The following is a 24,392-nucleotide window of genomic DNA, read 5'->3' as shown; positions in this document are numbered from 1 at the left end:
GCCCAGGTATCCAGAACATCAGGAAATCTTTCAGCAGACAGGAATCAGGTTAATCAATCCAAAAGTTAGCTGCCAGATAGAATCACAAGCCCTAGAACTATTATTTTCAGTAGGTGCAAGATGCTTAAACTTGCACTGCTACACATTGTGTTGAGAAACTTTTTCTCTGCACAAACACTGCCTCATGGAAAGCTGGAGCATAAACCATACAGTTCCAGGAGCTGCAATTTTTCTCACAGAGCCAATCATTTGTATACATCTTGGTGAATCATACCAAAACAAATCCAAGCACTGAGGGAAGATGTGCCACCATTGGCATGGGGCTGCTCAGATAGCAGTGGCCTTGGAAAAGCAGATAAGCACAGTACTGGATGTGCCTTGACAGAGAGACAATGAGGGCTGGAGAATTAAGAACTGCTTCCTGCCCTGCTTCCTCCCCACCACAGGTCCTGTCAGCTGAACTGGAACTCAGAAGGGATTTCTGCAGCCAGGACCTACCACACTGTGAGCTTCCCTCACTCCTGAGCACAGTAGCACAAGCCAGGACCAGCAGTACCTGGAGACAAGGAGGAGCTGGTCCAGCCTGGGCAGAGTCAGAGCTGTGCCTGGCAAGGGTCCCCAGCAGCTTTGCAGCTCTCATTCCCCCTGGCACCACTGTGCGCCCCAGCACTATGTGGCAGCTTATCAGCTTGGTGGCATATCAGCTCCTGTGTGCTTCAGCACCACCTCATCATGGAGGGGCAGGCAGAGACCCACAGAGAGCAGGGATCCCCTTCTTGGCAGGATTCTGCACTGCAGGGTTAGCTTCATGCAACTAATTTCTCTATATCAGCTGCTTTGCTTGAAATCAGTCTACAATTTGCAAAGGTGGTGGCAGAGCAAGCAGTTGATCCTGTCTGTACCACCCTTCCACACTTCTTCCTTATTGCTACATTTTTCCTCCACAGGAATTAACTTAATACCATTGATCTTTCTGCCATGGATCACCACCACTGTTATCCCTTCTCCTCTGCTCATCTGTACAAAATAAAATCACAGGATAATTTGAGCTGAAAGGCACGTCTGGAGGACACCTGATCCAGCCCTGTGCTCTAAGCAGGGCCTGGCATAGTTTGGTCTGTCTTGGGATGTACAGTAACAGAGTGTCAAAAGGGAGAGCAGATTTCTGTTATGTATCACTAATTTAAATGTATTTCCAGGGTAACTTCACAGGTTTGACTAATGTAAAATGAATGCTTAACACACATACTTGGAGGCTACAGAAGAGAATTGAGCTATCAGTGCACCAGTAGTTTCTGTGGAATACAAACTGCCTAAAGCACAAAGAAAACAGCAACCAGAAGCCAGAACCCTCAGGGTAAAGGAACAATGTGAATAACCTGTAGAAAGGAGACCCCCAAGTGACCAAACACAACACATTTAAAAATTTGTTATAATTACTATAATCAATATCAAAATAACAAAAATTACATTGGTAGAATACAGTAATTTCACGACTATAAGGCGCACCCTTTTGACTAAAATTTTCCCTCAAACCCGGAAGTGCGCCTTATAGTCTGGTGCGCTTCATCTGATGTACAAAGCTGCGAAATTTGCCATACCGGAAGTGTGAGCTGTGAGCCGTGGGGGGAGCCGGCAGTGCCACGGCAGCCGGGGGGAGGCGGGCCCGGGGGCCTGCAGCACTGCCCTTCCCGGGTCCAGGCAGTCCCGGGGCCCATGGCTGCCGGGTCCAGGGGGGCCCGGTGGCTCGCGGCACCGCCCCTGCTGGGTGGAGGCAGGCCTGGGGGCCAATGGCTGCCAGGTTGAGGCGGGGTGTCATCCAACAACCGCGTGGGGTGAGCTGGAGGCGGAGCCTCGCGGCAAAATAAAGTGCGCCTTATAGTCCAGTGCACCTTATATGATCTACAAAGTTGTGAATTTTGCCGATTCCCAGGGGGTGCACCTTATAGTTCAGTGTGCCTTATGGTTGTGAAATTACTGTACTTGTCCTCTATAATTTTTAATGCTTCAAGAGTTCTGAGAAGTTGGTGGTTCTTCTGGACACCATAATGCTGGCTTAGAACACAAACATCTCTTGGAATTTTGTTTCCTATCTTAATGTCCTGCACATCCAATAACAGTTTAGAACAATTTTTTCTGAAACCCAGCCTACACTAGGAGGCTTTTTTATGTATGAAGAGACCTTCCTAATGCAGTATGAAAACATTCACAATTTCAGGATACCTCTAGTATTAATATCCTGCTGGGTTCACTATGAAATGGCCTGTTTCCTGATTACCAAGAAAAATGAATTTAAGAAGTAGTTTAAGCATAGAAAGACTTAATTCTTCTATGTGTCTCTACCTACACCCACAGTATCTAAATAAAAATAAATGCATCAATAAATCTTAGCCTAGCACTGATAACGTGCTGAAGAAGAATATAAACGGAAAGAGAGGGAAGCAGTACTTGTCACTTGGAGTGTGGCCACTACTTGGCTATCAGGTAGCAGTGACAGCACCTCCCCTGGCCTCCCCCACACTCAGCAGCCTCAGGCAGTTTTAGAGCACAGCAAAGCTGATTCCTGCATTTTCACTCAGTACAGGAATAGCTGCTGCCACACTGGGAGCTTGCAAGAGACACCATTCTTCCCTGAAATGCCTGCATGTGGGACTTAATCTGAAATATTAACACAGCAGCAGTGTACTTCAAGACAGCAGCTTATCCAAGCTGTAAACACTCTCATGCCAGGAATTGGGTACTTACTTGTGACATCTTCCATGCAAGTTTAAGTTCTAGAGTGTGAGAATTACAGCTGCCTCTCTGAATTTAATCCCATTTCCCCATTCTCCTTAAAAAGCAAACCTCCACATAGTGTAGAGTTATACTTAACATCTCATGAAACAAGGTTTGAGGCTTCAGACTTGCATCATGTAACTTCCATCATATTAAACAAAACAAGGGAATTGCAGTAAGATGTCTCCTTGCATAGCACAGCCACTAGAAGGCAGATGGTAGTTTCATATGTAGCAGTCTAAAGTGTGGCTGATTTTCAGAAGGAAATTCAGGAGACTTTAGGAGCTGAAAGAACTCTGTAGCCTCTTCATCTGCTGACTGAAACTTGTCCAACATTGACAGCCAAGCAGCTAAGCTGTCCAAACCTGATGATATCCATGCTGATCACATTCTTAATAACCTTTCAACACTTTCAATGTTCTGACAAATTTTCATAGCAAAAAGCAGCATGCTGGTGCAAGGTAAGTAAAATTTCAGAGCCACAGAATATATTCCAGGAAACACAAGTATGATTTCAACATCATAAACCAGTCAGTTTTACCATGTCAAATGACAAGGCTTCCCCATGCCAAACATTCATGCCTGAAGAGCATGTTCTTCAGTTTGCCAAGAGCTGCCCTGCCCTATGGCACAAGACAGGTAGGAAGGGTAGTGCACTACCCAAGGCTGAACCAGGGTACACGTGCTGGCACTGCTTTAGCACAGTTGAGTTCCCACAAGAGTCCAATGCCTTTTTCCATTCAAAATTTGACTGTTCCAGTGACTTTGAGTTAGAGCAACTAAAGATCCTTCACCTGCAGTAAATTCCATGAAAGCTATTTTGAAACATTCTAGATTATTCTAAATTAAATAAAGAATTTTTATGAGTCTGTGATAAATTAGAAGCCTTTGAATTTTGACATGTAATCCCCATCCCTTGCTACTCTGCTGCAAAAAGTCTGTGTGCAAAGCTGCTCCGTGCCATTAAAAGGGAGGGAGTTCCATGGGGAAGAATTGCAAGGAGAAGAAAAAAACAACAAATAAGTCTTTGGAGCAAAAGAAAGAAGTCAGATTTTGCAGTGCAAGTATTTGTCTCCTCAGCCACTCCTATGTGCCTTGAGCTTGGCATAGCCCAGTGCAGGGAGGATTCCTGAGAAACCAATGGGCCATCACAGGTGTCTATTACATCAACCCAGCACCTTTCACATGGGCAAGTACAATCTTGATGGCAGGAGCTGTTTTCTTACAGCTACGCAAGCAGCCTGTGTGCATGTGCAACTCAGCACAGCAAGTCCCTTGCACGTTTACAGCAAAGCTTTCAGCCTCCTGCAGGCAGCTGCACACAGCAAATATCCCTCAGAACCTTTAGGTTCAACATCAGCCATACCAGCTTCAAGCTGCACAATCTTCGGCAATGCAACTTTAAGCAAAAAGTTCATTTGGCCAGACTTTTGCTACTGCATCTTTCTGTGTCTTTCTAGGAAAAAAAAACCTTAAGGACCAAGATTTATAAGACTCTTCTGAATGTAGTTCAGTCTAAATTTTAGGTTGAAATAGAAAACACAGATGTACATCTTGTGCAATCAGATCCAACAAAATGAAAACACTGAAGTTCATCTACAATTGTTTTTAATTATGGCAAGGCCCACAAAGACTCTCACTTTTATTAGCTTCCTAATTATTTCTGCTAGAAGTCAAATGCATCCTAAACTATCTTCAGAAAAGACACTTGTACATTCTTATTTAAGAATGCATATCCTAGATGAACATTACACCCCAGTAAACAAAACAAGTAGTAGGTTTTCCTAAGAAAGAACATTCCCAATTTTTCCCAAACCAGACAAATGCTAAGTACACAACCCAGGCAGTAAGCAATATTCTGCAGACTGATTTGTTTTGTATGCATCACATTCATGCCCACCAAATTAAACACAAAATTTTCATATCGTCTATTAATAAACAGCAGCATTCTGCAATACTCCTTTTCGTGGCACAAACTGCATTTGAACTGAAATTTATTTCCAAGCACAATTCAAGGACAGTTTCCTACACAGGACAGGAAGTTAATTTTTATATTCATGTGCCTTTCCCCTGAGCTCCCACTGTCACATGGAAAGGGTATTTAAGATAGAAGGTCCGAGAGTTTTCTGAAATACAAAACAACATCAGAATCCCTATACAAAGACTTCCCTGACATAACAATTGTCCGAAGTCACAGCACTGCTTACGTGTATCAGCACCTAAGGAGCATTCTGATGAACTGGAAGCTATCAGGTCAAGAAAGAAGGGAAGAGTTCAAGAAACCAGGAATTCTTGGTATTACAGTCATGTTTTGGAGAATTATACATTCTCAGGAGTACAAGTTTTTACCTCCGCAATTGATTTCTGTGCAAACAAAACGCTACAACAGCTGTTTTATTCAGCAGTTTTAACATTTTCATCCACTTCACTGTTTAATTATTTTCAGAAAACTTCATATTGTAATTACTGGGACTGAAGCTTTACTTCAATGCTTACCCTCTAAAATAAGTTATCTTTTCCTTCTTGCCTCAAGCCTTTTGGATTACTTTTGGCTCATAAATTTTTTTTTGGAAGAGAATGCTGTGTTTATAAATCCTCCAAATAACCCTAAAACTGAATTACAGTAATTTCACAACTATAAGGCGCACCGGACTATAAGGCACACCTCCAGGAGTTGGCAAATTTCGCAACTTTGTACAGTAGTTTCACGAATACAAGCCGCACGGATTATAAGCCGCACCCCCGGTGCCTCGACAATGTTGCTGTCTTTGTCAATAGATAAGCCGCACCCCGAATATTAGCCGCACTTTCGTTCGTCGCGAGAATCCGTGCGCAGCTTTCACAAATTGGCCAATTAGTAAGAGGATCGCGGCATAGCGGGCTTTACTGGCTCGGGGCGGGGCCAGGCAGGCTCGGCCCGCTCATGGTTGCCGACGGGGCCGGGTGGCCCAGCTCAGCGCCACGGCTCGGCAGGGCTGGCCGGGTGGTGCTGCCGCCGCCGCCGGGCTCGCTGGCCCCCCTCTCCCGTCAGCACCGCCCCGCTGCCGCGTTCGCTCGCCCGGCTGGCAGGGCTGCCGCCGCCGGGCTCGCTGTCCGCCCCGCTGCCGCTTTCGCTCGCCCCGCGCCTCGCGAGCGCCGCGCCCGCCCCGCGCCCGCCCCGCGGCGCTTTCGCGGCTCGCGGCGGCGCTTTTGCGAGCGGCGGCGCTTTCGCGGCTCGGGCGGCGCTTTTGCGAGCGGCGGCGCTTTCGCGGCTCGCGGCGGCGCTTTCGCTCGCCGGGCGGCGCTTTCGCGAGCGCCGCTTTCCGCTCGCCCCGCCGGCAGGGCTGCCGCCGCCGCCACCAGGCTCGCCGGCCGCCCCCTCCCGTCTGCACCGCCGCCGCGTTTCCTCGCCCTGGCCGGCACTGCAGGCCCCCCGCACCGCCGGGCTCCCCCACGCTGCTGGCCCCGATTATGCTGGGCTTCCCCGCTGCCAGGCAGCCCCACCCGCCGGCCTTCCTGCTTCTGCCATGCTCCCCTGCACTGCTAGCCCAGTTCTCCCGGGCTCCCCCGCCCTGCTGGCTCAGGCTCTGCCGCCCGCCCCCCGACACTGCTGGCGCCCGCCTCTGCCAGGCTTTCCCACCTCAGCCGGGGCCGGCCGGGCTCCAGCTTGGCTTGGGGCTGGCCGCGGGCTTTCACTTCCGTGTTGGCAGCTTTTAGAATTTTGATAATAGATTAGCCGCCCCGGAATATTAGCCGCACTTCCGGGTTTCCACCAAAATTTTGGTCAAATTGGTGCGGCTTGTATTCGTGAAATTACTGTACATTATATAAGGCACACCGGACTACAAGGTGCACTTTTTTTTGCCATGAAGATCCATGCCGTGCACAAATGAACGAATTAGTAACAGAATCCCACGATCATGGAGTTTACTGGCAGGTGTTCCATTTGCAAACATTTTTCACAGATTGGCGTAGCCTTTAAACACAGCCCCAGGCACCCTCCCTGTGTGTGGGACCTGGCCACTCCTGCCCGCACCCGGCTGCCAAGGCAGGGCTCTGGGTGGCCACGGCTCGGGACCATCCGCGGCTCAGGGCGGCGCTGCCCGCTCCCTCTCTCCCAGCGCGGCTGCTGCTGACCAGGGGCTGCCCACTTCCTCTCTCCCTGTGTGGCTGCTGCTGGCCGGGGGCTGCCCGTTCCCTCTCTCCCCACGTGGCTGTCGCTGGCCGGTGCCACCTGCCGTCACGGCTCGGCTCACACTTTTTTATTGCAGCGAGGAGCTGTGCCGTGTGGAAACAAAGTAACGAATTACTGGCAGGTGCTCAATTTGCAAACATTTTTCACAGATTGGCACAGCCTTTAAACACAGCCCCAGGTGCCCCCCCGTGCCACGGGCCCCCGCTCTCCCGCCCGGCCGGCGCAGTTCGCAGCTCCTGGCTACCACCACACGGCCACAGGTCCCGGCTTCCCTTGCCCAGCAGCTGCAGCTGCCATGGGCCCAGGCACTCCCACCTGGTGCTGGCTGACGCAGCTCGGCTTCCCGTTCCCCGTGCGCCCAGGCCGGGGTCAACAGCTCCCTCCCTCCCTGCAGGGCAGCAGAGGCCGGGGCTGGTGGCAGCTCCCTCCCTCCCCGCGCAGCTCCTGCCGGCTGCAGCGACCCACTCCCACCCCTCCTCGCGACTCAGCGCTCCTGCGGCACTGCACCCCCATTGCGGCTCACACTTCTGGGTTGGCAAATTTTGCAACTTTGTACATCAGATAAGGCGCACCGGACTATAAGGCGCACTTCCGGGTTCGGGGGGAAATTTTAGTCAAAAGGGTGCGCCTTATAGTCGTGAAATTACTGTAGTTGACCTGTTAACGTGATAAAGCCAAGCAAACACACAAGCCAAGTAAATGCCCAAAATAACCAAAATACTTCACTCACCAGAGTATTGCTCTTCTTAATATCTTCTAAACGCTCTAAGACTGAAGTCAGGTTTGGGTCATCTGATTCTACAAACCATATTGGTGATGAAGAGGGGTAAGATTCCTGTTTAAAAGAAACAAACAACACAAGACCCAACAAATAAACAAAAATCCCAAAGCTTTTAAAAGTCATTTACCCGCAAAATTTCAGAACCCAATATTAATATCACCTTTTATCTTACTCTATGCCAGGTAACACAGGAGCTTTTAGCACCACATTTTTAGGCAATGCAAAGGCAACTGCCAGAAATCCAGCCAACTGGTTGTTCTAGTATTTCAACCTACTTTTGTCTTTCTCAGATGATGGATATACATAAGAATCAGTGCTGAAATGTTTAAAACCTTGGGGGCAGGTGGGGCAGGAGGGAGAAATTTAAAAATGCAGTATGGGTGATAATTAGCAAAAAATGGAATCACAAGCAGTACATGTCAAAGAATAAAACTGATGCTGATTTTTCACATAAGCACAGCTTCTTGCAAAGGAAAGCTGTGAAAGCAAGAAGACCTGGAGTATTTAGATTTCCTCCTCAGACAGGATTACTGAAACTCTTTCAGCACTGACCCACAGACAAGAGCAGTACAGCTCCCATGTCTTGCAGGACAGTTTCACTGGCACACCACAGTGCCAAAAATCTCTTCCAGTTCCAGTTTGCTCCTCACACAGGTTTGGTAACACTGTGGCGATGGAAGATAACATGGAGCTTCCAACTCAACAGCAAGTGTGCCTTCATATCCTCCATGAGTGTGGATTTTACTTCTTTTGTTTGAGTTATTTAAGGTATCCTCCACTTCTCACCCTTCCAATTAAATTTTAGTAGCAGAGGACAAATTGCTGAACCTCAGCTTTATCACCCAGATATTATCTTCATATCCCCAGGTCTTACAAAATAATGAGGGAATTTTAATTTACTTCCCTCACTGCAGTTGAAAAGGGAAAAAAAAGCCATCTTTCTCATTCCAGAGACAATAAATTATGCTTCATTCTTCAACAGTTAACAGGCAAGGTTGGAAAACTGGAGAAAAATACAAGCATGTCAGAACTGGCTTTTAATACACTGCATTTCCTAAGTGACCTATCTGAAGTGCTGAACCCCATAAACAAAGCCATGACTAAAGGACAACAGTTTACACCAAACAGACTGACACCAGACTCCAGAGAAGTTCTACATATAGAGCTCTAAAATTCCCACCTGCAAACTGAAGCCTTATTTTTTAACAAGTTCAATCCCCTCAAGTTTATGTACATTTTTTTTTCTAACTCACAGCTAAAAACCCGTTAGAGGAATACATGATATTCCCAGTATCTTTATGAAAACACAAAGTGTTCACATCTTTCATCTTCACTTCAAAGCACACTACACTATACTTTGCTTGCTTTGTACTTCTTGATGGGAATGTTGGTGTAACCTAAAGCCATGGTAGCAGTATTTACCCTACTGCCTTTCTCTTAGCTTCATGAGCTGGACTGAGAAGTGTGGAGTGTGCAATTAAATAGTCATATTCCAAAAATCTAACACTTGAAGTATTTTCTGATACAGCTGAGTAAATATGTTTGCAGTGTTAAAGAGCCTTTCTGAGAAGTGCACTCTGCCCATTGAGTGGACTGAGAACAGCTGGGTCAGACAAGTATTGAGGCACTGGGGCCACAGTTTGCAGAGATTCCCTGGGATGTTCCCACACAAAATAGAGACCTTGGAATGTCTATTCCTGATTAACTAAGGCCTAAGAACTCCAATATCTATCAGTAAAGTCCAGTGCTCAGCTTGCCAAGATTTATGGCTAAGGCAGGCTGACAGATTGGTTCAATCCCTTCCTTCGCACAACACAGAACCCGAGTGCATTTTCTCCTCAGTTTCACTTGCCACATTAACCTCCATCTCTGAGAGAAACACAGTTGAATTCCCTGTTGCCACTGGGTTTCTAAACTCGTATTTTTAGGAGCTAAACTTCATTAAAGGTCATCAGTACAAGGCCTGAAATACACCTCACTCATTTTTAACAACATGTAACCTCTTGTGAAGTCTTCTGCACTGGTGCAACCTTCTCACCTCAACCTCTCCCACAGCACATGGTCCTGGACATGCAGTGGGAACGTCCCAGGGAATCTCTGCCTCAATACTTGTCTGACCCAGCTGCTCTTGAGACCCACACTTCTCAGTCTCGCTCATCAAGTTAAGAAAAAGACAGTAGGGTAAATACTGCTACCATGGTTTTAAGGTTACACTAATATTCCTATCAAGAAGTACAAAGAGTAAGCAAAATCCGTTCCAGGATTCACCAAGTCATCTGTTTCTTAAAATCCCCGGACTCAACAGAACAAAAATATTCTCCAGATACAGTCACATTTGGGCTGTGCATACATGCACCATTCTGCTAACACGTTTTTTCTCTTTTTATTTTAATCAAACATTTTAAAAATTACAGTAAATTCACGAATACAAGCCGCACTGACTATAAGCCGCATCTCTGGGTGTTGGCAAATATTTCGGTTTTTGTCCATAGATAAGCCGCACACGAATATAAGCCGCTCTGTCGTTCGCAGCGAGGACCCGCGTGCAATTAGTAACAGAACCGCGGGAGGGCGGGGTTTACTGGCTGAGCTAAGGCTGTGCAGGCTCGGCCCGCTAGGGGCCGCTGACAGGGCCAGATGGCCCAGCCCGGTGCTGCCGCTCGGGGCCGGCCGCCGCTGCCACTGGGCTCGGTCACCCCGGGTCGGCGCTGCCCCGCGGTGGCAGGCAGGGACGGAGCTTCCCCCGCTCCTACGGCAGCGGCGGCGGGCGGCGACGGAGCTTTCCCGCGCCCGTGGCGCCGGCGGCGGGCGCGGACAAAGCACCCCGCCTCCTCCCCGAGCCACGGCAATGGCTGCGCGGTGCTCCCGCCGGCTCCCCGAGATGCGGCAATGGCGGCGCGCACTTCCCCCCCCCTCCCCGGGCCGCGGCAATGGCTGCGCGGGGCTCCCGTCGGCTCCCGGAGCCGCGGCAATGGCGGCGCCCCCGCCCCGTCGGCTCCCCGAGCCGCGGCACTGGCAGCGCAGCCCCCCCGCGTCCTCCCCGGGCCGCGGCAATGGCAGCGCGGCCCCCCCCGCGTGCTCCCCGGGCCGCGGCAATGGCGGCGCGCCCCCCCCCCCCCCCCTCCCCCCCCCCACCCCCCCCGTCGGCTCCCCGGGCCGCAGCAAAGGCGGCGCCCCCCCCCCCCCCCTTCCTCCCCTGGGCTGCAGCAGAGGAGGGAAGAAGAGAGCTCTCCCGCCTCTCTCCCCACCCCCCGTGCTGCCTGCAGGGAGCCAGGGCAACACGGTAACACTGTAACAATTGCGAAATGCCGGCTTTTACTGGCCGGTGCTTGGCTCGGCAGTCTGGCTGGCACGTCTGGGGTTGTAAATGTCAGAAAATTATTAATATATTAGCCGCACCCGACTATTAGCCGTACTTCCGGGTTTCCACCAAAATTTTTGTCAAATTGCTGCGGCTTGTATTCGTGAAATTACTGTATGTTAGTCCAGACCAACACAAGTCTATTAATTGCAAAGATTTATAGAACCACCTGCTAGTCTTCTCTTCTAAATCATATCTGGAATCTGAAGATGGCTTAGAGAGTGAAACTCAACTCTTCCCTGACTATATGCCTTTTTTCTGACAAATTTATTTTTCCTTTCCCCACATGAAGATTTTAAGGAACGACCCCAGAGTAGGACATTGTTTAGGGCAACTAGTATCTGTTCCAGTCTGGGGGCCTACAGAACGATCTCCTCCAAAATACCTGCAGCACGTCTGTCACTAGCCAGGGACAGGACTAACAGCGCAGATCTGTGAACAAGCAATCCCACTGGGAGTTTAAATACACTGCAGTGGCTACTTGAACTCTTACTGTGCTTTATACTCACTCCAATTCCTGCCCTGAAAACAAGCCCTCCTGTAGGGGAGAAAGCCTAGGGCTCCACACTGCCTGGATTATTAGGGTATAGCACACGTGAATGACTATGTCCTAAAAAACATTAACTATTCCAATTTTTAGTCTGATCTAGCTTTGAAACATGAATGCGCAGAGTGTACTTCTCAGAAAGGCTCTTTAACACTGCAAGCATATTTACTCAGCTGTATCAGAAAATACTTCAAGTGTTAGATTTTTGGAATATGACTATTTAATTGCACACTCCAACTTTATCACAACAGATGCTTAATAGTAAAATACAAATTCAATCAAAATTCCATTTGTTGCGATGTTTCTTAACTCTTCACACCTACCAATAAATATATTAATTTAATTTAAAAACATGAATGGCATTAAGTTTCTTTAGATCTGTAAGTAATCCATATTTTTGGAACAGCTGATTTCCACGCGGATGTGAGTCACTATATTTTGAAATACAGAATTCACACATGAACTTCAAACATTCTGAACCTGAGATATAAAAAGGCTCAGGGGTTTGTAATAACCACAGCAGGCTAAGCTTGTGGCTTGTAAGGTCAAACAACTGAACTTCACATGAGTTAATTCTGTTGAGAGAATTAAGGTAGCTTTTTTTTCTGTATCTGCATGCTATAAAGAGGTGGATTTGAGCTGCTGTGTCATGTAGGGAACACAGGCTTCCCAAAGACACCATGTCATGAGAGGAGCCCTAAAATAGCAGTTATTTTACTACTAATTGTCAGTGGCTGAAAAGCCCCATGGCTGTGGCCCTTCAGCAGAAAGTTGCCATGCAGTGATTTTGTGCCTGTGCTGTCTCTCAGCTGCACAGGTCTCACCATTCTCAGTACTGGAGAGGTTTTATGTAACTGCTGCTTTTCTGCTGCTCTCCTGCAGCCCAGAGCTGACATCACAGGCAGCATGTTTACAGCAGCACAGATACAATCACAATTCACAGCATCATCACTTCTAGAGACTCTTTGTATCAGCACAGCACAGACTGGAAGCTTTGTCAGTGCAAATGCTTCTGCCACAGAATGCAGTGAAATAATTCAGCCTGCTAATAAACACAAAATACAAAGGGAGTAAAGCCCTGCACTCCTGGCATGGGAACAATTTCAAACCTGATCAAAATCATTTAGGGAAACCTCCGTGTTAGAAGAATACACATGGGATCTCACTGCTCAGACACTCCATTACACCCTCTGCAAGGCAGCAAAATGTGACAGAATATTCCAGGAACACACACATTAAGACAGCTTTTCCTGGGCAGGATCTGTCATCTAAGTATATCCTATCTAAGCTTTCTCATCCTTAACAATAAGGGCCGTTTCCTTGCAATGTTATATAATCTTTATCCTACTTTCTAAAGCTACAGTGACACAATTTCGACATTACTAAGAGATTTTTAAACGAGACATTTCTAAATTACTACAATAGTGTTAGAATTGTCATGTTGCTACATCAAACCAACACATCTTGCCCTCATTCTTAACACTAGAACAACCTGTACCTGCAGTTTGCTACAAGGTAAAAGAGTAATCATCTCTCCTTGTACACAACTGAGTCATTTTATCACAGTTAAATGGTAGGAAACCGTTTTAAACACATGGCTACTGCATTATGATTTAAATCACAGTGACACGGTGACAGTTCTTAATTTTCTTTAATTTCCCGATCATACTAGATGGAAAAAGTGTGGGGGTGGTTTCTTTTAAAAATCCTTAGCATACTGTCTGAACAAATTTCAATCAGTTTTATTTCTTTTCTGTTTTTTAGTTTTTGCAAAATCCCCACCATAGACAGAACCTAGTTCTATTCTTTTTATACCAGATACAACCAGAACTTAGCCAATTTTCCTAACAGTCCCTCTAATATTTATTTTCTCAGTCCCCAAATTTTTCTTCACCCTCCTTTACTTACAAAAAGCAGAACACCAAACTTTCAGGTCTTTAACCAGCTTAGATACTTGAGAAGGCTGGAAGAGACATTCTTGCTCACCCAAATCTAGGTAAAGAAGTAAATCCTAATGGAACAAGACATCTCAGAGGCCTAATGCAATCTTCTCAAGGTAAATACATTTGCAGCTATAAACACATGCCAAATTATTGATTTCAAATCACAGAAGGCTTTCCAACTTTGGCCATTTAATTAAACAGCAGAATCAGATCTTTATTAAGGGTCATATACACATCCTACATGAGCATTCAATAAATACTGAAGAATAAACAACAGTTAGCTACACTTCAGTACACATTATTTGCAATTGTTAGTCAATCATTCACCACTTATTTTTCCACCTGTATCAAGCTGCCTTCAGAAGAAAAAACCCACAGAGTTAATATTAACAAAGTATCAGGATTTAGGAAGATATTCTTAAAGCTAAAGTTTAGCTTGGTGACCATAAAACACTAGTACTTATAGCTACTTAAAACAGCATTAGTTGTGATTACACAACTGACAGATTGTTTCCCACTATTAGAGGCCAAATTTTCCAAAGGCAGCTTAAGAAGCAGTAAGTATTTTCTACCACTAGCAGCTCAAGTGCCAGTGAAATCCACAGGCTTAAGAATCTTTAAAAGCCAGCAGATTGTCATCTGCCCTCTCAATCAATCCTTTATAATAAGTAAGAAAAAAGAAACCATGAAGAATCACTTTCATTGAAAGTACTCCAAACTATTTCCCAGAAACCTCCAGCAACTGAACCCTCCAAATTTTTATTTTCATACATTCAGATACCACCATTTGCTGTGTTGCATAGATAAAGTCATTGAACATTACAATACTCTAACATTTGCACTTTTAGGTATGAAAAGTTTGTCCTTTCCTAAAGAATCTAACATGCCAGCAATCCAGAGTTCTAAAAGATAAGAGAAGTGTTTGCAATGGAGGGTTTAAAATGAAATTTAGTACTTGTGGTAGCAAGGAAGCAGAGTGAATTTTAAACATCACTACCAAACAAGAGGAACTTGCTTTAACTTGCTTTTCTCCTTGAATTTTAAAATGGTATATAACATGCTACTAACCTGCCCAAAGGCAAGCCTTTGCTTTCCTTGTCTTCCACCCTCCCTGAAGTCTGCCAGGCTCGGTTCAGTGAGAACTCTTGTTCCAAGTCCTGCCTTGGTAAGGCACTGAGTTCAGTTGTGTAGAATACATATCTCTCCACAACACACTCAATTACTGCAGCTCTACTCTCACATCTCATGGTTGTATTGACAGCTACAGCCTCCACATAACAACCCCAGGTGAAGCACCATCCTTGGGTAGGATCCCTGGGATTGCAAGAGCTTAATCACCTTGCACCTTCAGAAGGAAGGTGAAAGAATCGCCTAATCCTGTTCTGTGTCAGCTCTGCTAACACACTCAGTGCTGCACAGGCCAATACTTCAGGAGCACATTAAATCAACACAGTTAACAGGGTCACAGCTGGCCTCTCCCACACTCTCCAGGGAAGGAGGAAAGTGTAGCACAGCACCTTGGTTTAGAATTGTTCATGTCATTAAACACAGCCATGCCAGAGAAGAGAGAGGGTCAAAGGTATGTGCCTCATAGAGCAGAAAGACAATAACAAACCACAACTCCACAGATGGCAGTAAAACTCACTCTGTAACAAGTTGTCTCAGACAAAAATACAGTTCTCTGTACAAATAAGTCCTACCGATTGCAGAAGGTACCACAAAGTAACCAGGAGGAAATGTGTGCTGTGAGAATACAGAATGGCTCTGGAGATCCCTTCTGTCCTCACAAGGCCCTGCTGTCACATCAGTTGTCACAGGCACAGTGTGGGGCTCTGACACTGCACCTTCTCCAGCCACCCTCTGCACAGGGTCCTGAGCACAGCTCCACATCAGCTGAGAGCTCACTCCATGGAACACTTCTTGTAAATTCAGATTATTCAGCAGCCTCTCTAAGCGCCAGTCTTTGCTGACAGCCACCACAGAACTAAGAAGGATCAACACGGACAGTATGGCAATTCACTTGTGCACAAATTATTCCAAAATCCAAGCAGTTTGTAATTTGCACTCATTCACTGGCTCAACCCAAGCCCATAGAATTCTCTAGAAATTATTAGAGAATCTTTAACTTCTTAAAATTTCTATACACCCAAGACAGAAAATAACATTTTGAGGAAAAAAAATCCTGAAACCTTCAGCAACTTCTGGTTTCACACAGGCACATACAAGAGGCCAATAACTTCAAAGTTCGTGGAATATTCTAAGATACTTCAGTGTTTTACTTCCATATCTCTCTGTCCAGGCACACACATCTCTCCCTGCTCAAAACATCTTTACCTGATAAGAAGCCAAAACATCTACAACCAAAGTAGCAAAGGCACAGAACATCACTTCAAATGGTCACAAACATGAATGCAAATGTGGTATTAGAATTCAGACATTTCTTTTGGCCAAGTTTTTACGGCCAGTTGTTCTTCAAATTACCTAATCTATGCAAAATGTCCCAACTGCCAATTCCCATACACAAAATTGCACACAGCCCTGGGAAAAACAGGTTTAAACAGGTTTATCTGATTCTCTTATCAGTTGCCACCACCTCATTCTCGTTCTCTCTCCATATCAAACAAAAGGCAGGAGGCTACTTGTCCAGTGGAAAAAAAACCCCACAGAATTAAAACATGAATTTGGAGCATAAAAGAAAAATGCACTCTTCTGATAAAACACAGTTACTGCTCTCCACTGTGAAGCAGCTTTTACTCCTCACATCATCATAATGCAGCATGTAATCTTTCCATTCAAGGAAATTCACAGAAAAAAAAAACCAAAAAACACTCTGAACTCTTTTGTTCAGACCCAAAGTAAAAATCCAGCAGATGTTACTGAACTGCTTCTCCAACACAACCCAACACTCCACGATTGCATTAACAGCAGAGTAAGTCAGCTGTGCAGTCTCTGAGAATGTGCACTAACCTGGAGGGCCAACCTAAGGGAGCTAAGGAACCTTGCTTTGCCAATGTTAACAGCAACAAACGAAGTTAAGCATCCTCCACACTCCAAACTGAGCAAAGCACACAGCACTGCTGGAGACTAATGTCTTGCTGATTGGGAATATGGCTATAGACCTGAGACTTGGTCCAGGTTCTGATTGCAGCACCTCAGAGCAGCAGGATCAAGCAGTCCTGCTCCTCACACACCAACACCCACAGTGTGTTTGCCCCCTCAGCTGGCCAGGTGTCAGAGGTTGGTTTTTGGGAGCCCCCACACACGAGGGGGTCTCTTTAATGCACACTTTACACAGGCACTCCAGCTAGCACTGCACTCAGAAGAAAGTAATTTTGTAAATCTGATTCTCCATCACTCTTTTTACTACCAGTACAGAATCTGATGTGTCCAAATTCCTGCAGGAAGTCTGGTTACCTGAAACAAATTATCAACTCATTCTAATCACCAAGAGTTATTAATTACCTACTTCTGCAACTATACAGGTCGGTTATCATCAACATGAGTGTCACAAAGCCAGAGTAACAAGAAATGCCTTTAGTATGGCTAGAACAGAACTGGTTATAAGTAAGTTATGACATAGCCCTCTCTCACCAACTTAACTCCAGAAAGCTTCCTTGCAGACCTGCCCCCACCTTTATCATTCACACAGTTACTCCACAGTACGCAAAGCCTGCTATCACCTCTGTTGTCACCCAAAAGATCCAGGCTTCTCCTTCTTCCTCTAACTTCAGGAATTTACATCTTTCAAGTGTTCAAATCACTCAGTATCCCCTTCAGCCTGCACCCTTTCCCCTCTCCAAGAGCATCTTCCTCTCTCCCACCTTTTCCCTTTACAGAAATGCTGTAGTCCAGACACACTGCAGGTAGAAGAATTCTTCATTCTCACCCATGGCTGAGAGAGGTCCTGCTGCTCCTTACACCCGAGAGCATTCCAGCCCCCACTCACCAGGCTCCCAGCTCTCCCCTCACAGCCACATGGACACAGCTGCCCTGATGCTGCTTAGCCACAGTCCTTCAGATTGGAGCCATTGCATGGAACTTTGTCCCCCACATGCAAAACTTCAGTACCACTGAGTTTAACCAGTGTTTACCATTAAGTTAAATACCACAATGCTTACCACAGTTATTTCCTACTTCAAAAATTCATGGAAGCCTGTGGTACGTTGAACACCACAGCTCAGGAACACTTTGATTTTTTTCTAATGCCACTATACAAGTTCTAACAGAGTTATGTTCCTGCCTTCCTGAATACACACTGAAGAAGCTTCTGCAAGATCTCCAACTGCATTGAATTCTCCTGCTCCAAGGGGGCCAAAGATTGTGAGGTCAGAGAGAAAGAAGAACATAGCTCATACTAAATCTTCAGAAATCATCTATTAGCTGCTCTACAGCATTTAGTGCACCAAGATGTCTTGTAAGCAAGAGATAAAGGAAAAAATCCCCAGATGCAAGGTCATTACTGTCATACCACGCTTTGAGATTACAGTTGGATGCAAGACATCAGTAAGACAAGCAATAACTGGTATGCTTGATGCCACCAGAGATCAACTGGGAACTATTGCGATCATATTAGCTTCAAGTGTACTGCATCCAGGCAGACTGATTGAAGATATAAATGCTAAATAGCACCTTCTTAATATAATCAGTCATTCAATTTTCCAGTTGTCCTTCCAGGAGTTGGTGAAAGGTTGCTTTTGCTTCTCCAACATAACTTGTAGCTCAAGAAACACTAGAACACATACTAAATCATCAATTGTCATCTCTTAAAAATGGAATATTACCATTCACAGGAAAAAAAAACCCTAATACTCCAGCCAGGAATTTAGGCATTTACAATCCTCCAAAACCTCAAAAAGGCAAGCAACCTGACAGTACTGACCAGTAGTCCACGCTGAGGCATAACTAAAATAGTAGTTATGTCTGGTAATCAACTTCCACAAACATTTGCTCCAATCAAGAAATTTCACCTCCTCTTTTTCTTTCCTAATACTACTACTATGTAGAGAAGTGTCCCCATCTCGGCACCTTGCAGTCTCCAGGAAAGAGTCAGATTTCTCAAGCACACAAACTGCAGGCAGTTCAGTGTGGTGCAGCTGTCAGTGTAACAAGCAGTCAGGGGGAGGCCCAGGGGCTGGTGTCACCCCAGGCACTGCAGCCAGGAGAGGTCAGTGTCCAGTGCCACCCTGCAGTGCCACCCCACCTGCAGCCCTGCTGGATCCAGCAGCTCCCACTCAGTGCTGTGCCAGGACAGCTGCTCCTGCAACTAAACCAGACTGGGAAATAGTCGAAATCAACAAGAAATCGCTAAGAATTTCTACATGCCAGCCAGGTCCTTAATGCAGCAAACTCAGTTTCAGCACACAGCCTCTGCTGGTCTGCAAGAAGCAGCACTATCAGAGTTCAGGACACCATCACACCTCCTTACCAAACTCAATACATGCTGAGAATATCAACAAGGCATCAATACACAAAACCTCCTGAACAGCTCACATGAGGAAGGCTGTTGAGTAAAAAGAATGCAATTCTTTCTGCAAATCTTCTTGAATTATCGAAGTGCACACAGAGCTGTTTCAAGGATCACAACAATCCCAGTTCTGAGGTTACTGTATCATCAACTCACACAAGCAAGCCACTGGAAATGAACACAATTTACTGTACATTGAGACCTCAACATATGCCAGCACTCCTATTTGAAGCCCACCACTGTGGCTTTCCAGGATATTTTAGGAGCACCTCATAGCTTATAGGGAGGACAGAACCATCTTTAAAGTCTTGAAGCACTGGGTACAGCCTTTCACATATCACACAACCAGACTGTGGTGTCAGAGAGGTCTTGTCTTCCAGACACAAAAGATTCCTCCTACTCCTTTTTGTAATACTCTTTTTCCAATTACAGTTCTGAAATAAAAGAGAAATCAAAGCCCTCACTACTCTTTCAGTAATTTTTTTGTTAGCTTAATTTTGCTAAATAAAACAATACTAAACCTGGTCAATTCCTCTTGCATGTTATGTTTGATAATAGTTGCATGAGTGCCTTTTTTAAAAATCAAACATCTCTAACCCTATTATCAAGATAAAGCCATGTATGCTTTTATAAAGTCTTGGCATCCATGTGCTGCAAGACAAAGGTCTCAACCTCACTACAGAATGTCTAATTATGTATAAAAAAAATAAATCCATGATTGGAACAGAATGCCTCATTCATTGTGTGGTTAGTACTGTGTACAAATAAATCTTTTAAAAAGGTTACCAGCTGTCTAAGCATTAGTGAGGAGTGAGTTTCAATACAAAAATCCTGTGCCTTTGAAGAACTGTCCCAGGTTCCAATACACTCACTCTCTGTATATACCTTCTTGTCAAAAGCTTCACAGGTAACAGCTTTTCATCCCTTCTGGTTTTAAGGGAAAATAAACCCCTCTCCCATCAATTGCAGTTATCTGCAGGCAGCTACCTTTTCAAGTCTTTCACAGCAGCGTCTAACTCCGATTTAGCAGCAGGGTATTTTTCAGCAGAAGCTGCTTCTTCCCAACAGAGAAGCAGGAGTTTACTGAGTCAGCCATATCAGCCAGACTGAATTGCTGAAGTAGGAAGGGTATCACTGCACGTCACAGCCCTATATCTGTGTAGGGCAAACCTGCTCCCACTCAGGACTGGCACAAACCCCCACTCTACCTGCAACGGTCACCTGAGGATACAGTACTTCAACAGGAATTTTGTGTATAGGTGGAGAGATATTAATATCCAGTTTCTCTTTGAAGAGATGACATAGAAAGTACTAAATGTTTTACAGCCATCCAGGCCAGTCCTTTTCCTTGAAATAACAAGAGACTTCAGTGTAGAACAACTCTAGCATACCCTTTGCAATACTATGACCCAAGTCTGATAAGGTACCAAACTGAAACCAGAGATTGTATTGAAGGACACTTTACCTAAAGTCACGCTCAATAAACACACTCCTCTAAGTAAGGCCAGAGAATTGAAGGTTTGATAGTATTTCAAAACATACGTGGAACAGGACAAGGTTTATTGAACTTGATCAACTGGAATAGTGCTGTTAACTAAAAAGGAAACCTGAGAAAAGCAGAAATAAAACTCCAAATGGAGACACTGCTGTTGGCATAACAAAATGGGCATGTGAAGGTACACAGCCTGAACAAGTTCAATAATTAGACAGTTCTCAGGAATAAGCAGCAATGTTTCTGACAGGGGTGACGCCACCCTGAAGTGCCTCTTTTAAAATAATCTGATTAACCATGTAAGCTCTAATACAGGTCACTACCAGAAATAGTGAAGGACAGACTTGGACAAAGTTTGGCTGCCACTCTACAAACAGAGGAGCTGTCAAGTTAAATGTGTCTTGCTTTAATTTCAAGCAGTGCTCAGTGTCACAGATACAGTATCCCTGAGATGCTACAGCCAATACTGAACTTCAGTAGTTCTACAAACTTACACTACAGAGACAATCAGCAAATAATCTCAGTGAGAAATGCCAGTGGCAGACTTCTCAAACTGTGAATTTCAGTCTAGAAAACTTGTGGAGATCCACACACTGCTCCCTCACCTTTCCAGTGGAACATTTCCTCTTCCTTCTAGGCTGGAGAGAAAAAAACATTTGTTGGGAATATCAGAGCAAACTTAGTTATCAGATCTCTTTTCAGCTGCTGAAAGCTTCCTTCCCTACCAGTTATTTCTCCATCCCCTAACCTCAGCATCTCTACACATTGCTAGACAGCTGTCATTTTATGTCAAATATTGAGGAATGCTAACAGAACCACAAAGAAAAGAAGCAGTGATTGAGCTCTGTGCTTACTCTTCCCCCTTAACAGGATTCTTGAAAACCCAGACACAACCCATTGCATGCTTTTGCTGAGAAAAGGTAATAGCCTGGTTGGATCAATATTCTGGGATTAAATTGGCTAGAAGAAGCAAACAGTTAAAACTGCACATTTGCTCTGCAAATCCAGAATGCTAAGACAGCAGCTCCTGATGCAGAATCTCCCCAAAAAAACCCTGTATTTACCAACAGTTTCATAGCCTTCCCAGTCTTTGCACACTACTGCTGCTATCTGAAGTTCTAGTTCCCCTGATACCTGCAGCCACTGAAGCACAGTAAACAAGATTTAGACTCTTCTAGTTTACATGCCCACAAAAATCCTCAAAAATACCTGTAGGCAATCAGTGGAGTCTCTCGGCCCTAAGTGGGAAGAGGGAAGAAAAAAAAAAAAAAAAACAAACCACACAACGCTTTTGTGACACTTAAGAGTTCTAAAATGTGTGTCAAAGAACTAGGACAGAAGCCCAGAGACGAGCTTTCTCTTCTTAGCTCTATCACCTGCTGCCCATTTGTTTCAAGGGAGCCACCTCTATATCTCAGGTTGCCCTATCACATTTATTTTTAACAGACAGGGAAAACAGCCACCTGCCTCCAAGAGCAAAAAATGAGCCAACACTGGAAAGCACCAAGCAGCTCACACACAACTGTAAACAGAACTTTCAAGAAATTCAGACACAGCCTCTCATCAAAGCAGAAGTCTCAGCTCTGAGGTTTCAAGCAGCACTTTTCCTGTTCTTTCTGCAAGTTCATGTGCCACAAGTGTAATGGCATGTGAAAGATCTCCTGACCTTTGGGGCAAGTGACTGTAACAGCAGATTGCAGACACTGTTTCCTCATTAGCACAAACATGACAACGGTGACTTACGTGGTTTCTTGCTTGCTCAGATACACCTCAACCGAAGGCCTGTAGCTGAGGGGGCACAATCCTCCCAGTAAGAGATATATCAAAAGTACTTCCAGTGAACAGTCTCTGAAGAAGATAAACACCACAGCACAAATCCTGGGCACAACAGCTTCAGGCCTTACTGCTGGCTTGCCTGTTAGTTGTGACTTGACAAACCCATCAAATTCAACTGGCAGCTAAGGGTACACCAGCATCAGACTTTCATTTTATTGTTTAGAGTCACACTTAGGAAATAGATCATGCTGTGAGGAAATAAAAAGCCAAATTTCTCTGCAGTGAAACACCCTCTACTGAATAGAAAATATTTATAGGAAGTCACACAATCCATCATCTGATGGGTCATGGAAACAAGAACACCAACACGTCTTGTTTATTTTACCATAAACCTCAGAATCTGACGTCTTACAAGTATCCAGTAAAACAAAGACCTGTCCCATGACCACAGAAGTGACTTCTCATAACAATTAACTGTGAAAACTGAAAGATCCACTTAACGATTCACCTTTAATTTAATAAAGTTATTTTAATGCCAGTGAGAATCTGGTCATCATTATCATTAGACTTGTCTGCTTTGCAGACACATTTTCATCTTTCAGTACTGAATATTCACACTTATATGAATGTTTCGACTACCGTGGTGTTTGAAACTTCCATACAAAGACCAAAAAAAAGCAGCAGAATTTATCTTCCTTAAATACAAATGCGCTATTTTCACCTTAAGTTTTATAAACGTCACTGTTCAGTTGAATCTTGATAAGTCATTTAAATTCACTTGTAACTGCAACCAACCCAACGAAAATGAACCTCCAGCACTTTCCTGTACATGAGTCACAGATACCAATATATCTAGATCCTTCGGCAAGTTTAGGCCCTAAACTTCTAAAGAACCAGGGGATTGTGACCGCGTCACACAACACTAGACATTTTATTCAGCTTATCTTCCACAGATTTAACAAGTACTAAGCCAAACGAATTTAAGGGGGGGAAAACCCACAAAAAGGCGAACCTTCAAAGCCCTGGGCAGGCAGCAGACCCCAGCTGGGACAGGGCTGCTCGTACCCCGCCAAGTGTAAAGGCAGCATTCCGATCAAACAGCACCCGGGCAGCGGAGTGGGCTCAGCGCTGCTCTCGGCACGGACAAGTTCCGCGTGGCCGCGGCCCCTCAGGAGGCCGGGCCGCCCCAGGCCGCGGCATTGTGGCGCACTCGGGAAAGCTCCGGCCCGCTCGGGGCTGCTCACGCCCCGCTGTCCCGCCAGCCCCACGGCCCGGCCCGGCCGCTCCGCTCCCCCGGGGCCCCTCCGCTCCCCGGGGCTCTGTGCCCGCTGCCCCGGGCCCGGCCACCCTTTGTTCCGGCTGCCGTCCCGCGTCCTTTCCCCGTACCGGGTCCCCCGGAGGAGCCCCCGGCGCGCAGAGGGGAGGCCGGGCCGCAAAGCCCCGTAAGTTTGTTGGGGCGGCAGCGGGGAGCGCGGCCGGAGCCCCGGGGAGTGGCCCTGTGCTGAGTCACCCCCGCGGGGCTGCGCCCCCTCCCCGCGCCCCGCGGACAATGGCGAGGGCAGGCCGTGCCCGGCCCTGCCCGGCCCCGCACCGTGATGTTGCAGTGGATGGTGAGCGGCGGCGGCGGCTGCGGGCTGGAGCCCGGCGGCGGCGGCAGGAGCACGAACTGGCAGTGGAGCTCGTCCAGCTTCCAGGAGACGATGCGGAAGCGCTCGTGGTCCTTGTCGAAGATGGACTCGAGGAACTTCAGCTCGGCCTTGAGCCCTGACACCGACATCCTGGCCTCATCTCCGGGCCCGGGCCTGCGCTGCCGCCGCCTCGCTCCGACTCGGCCGGCCCGAGCCTGGCCCCGGCCGCGCCTGCGGGGCGGAAGATGGCGGGGCCGGGGCAGCCCCAGCCGGCGGGGCACGGCGGAGCTCCCTTTGTACCGGCCTCCTGCGCCCGCCCGCTCGCTTAAAAGGGCAACAGCGCAACCCGCTCCCCTTCCGTCCCTTCCCTTCCTCCCCGGCGGGCCGGGCCAGCCGCGCCAACCGCCCCGCCCTCGCCCTGCCCTCCTCCCGCTGGCCCAGCCCCGCGCCA

At 46.4% G+C, this 24,392-nt stretch overlaps 1 protein-coding gene across 1 annotated transcript; it reads right to left on the bottom strand.

The window, feature by feature from the left end:
* Positions 1 to 1,277: 1,277 nt before the first annotated feature.
* Positions 1,278 to 24,338, bottom strand: LOC117001985 (ubiquitin-conjugating enzyme E2 Q2-like). Its single transcript, XM_033070756.2, has 3 exons — positions 23,905 to 24,338; positions 7,680 to 7,784; positions 1,278 to 1,313 (listed from the first exon to the last, which is right to left on the bottom strand). The coding sequence occupies exons 1-3, from the start codon at positions 24,088 to 24,090 to the stop codon at positions 1,278 to 1,280; spliced, it is 327 nt and encodes a 108-aa protein (XP_032926647.1). The 5' UTR covers positions 24,091 to 24,338.
* Between the last annotated feature and the right edge of the window lie 54 nt (positions 24,339 to 24,392).

This window comes from Catharus ustulatus, chromosome 12, assembly GCF_009819885.2.
Source record: "Catharus ustulatus isolate bCatUst1 chromosome 12, bCatUst1.pri.v2, whole genome shotgun sequence".
Classification (NCBI taxonomy): domain Eukaryota; kingdom Metazoa; phylum Chordata; class Aves; order Passeriformes; family Turdidae; genus Catharus; species Catharus ustulatus.
This window is presented reverse-complemented; position numbering and strand designations above follow the sequence as displayed.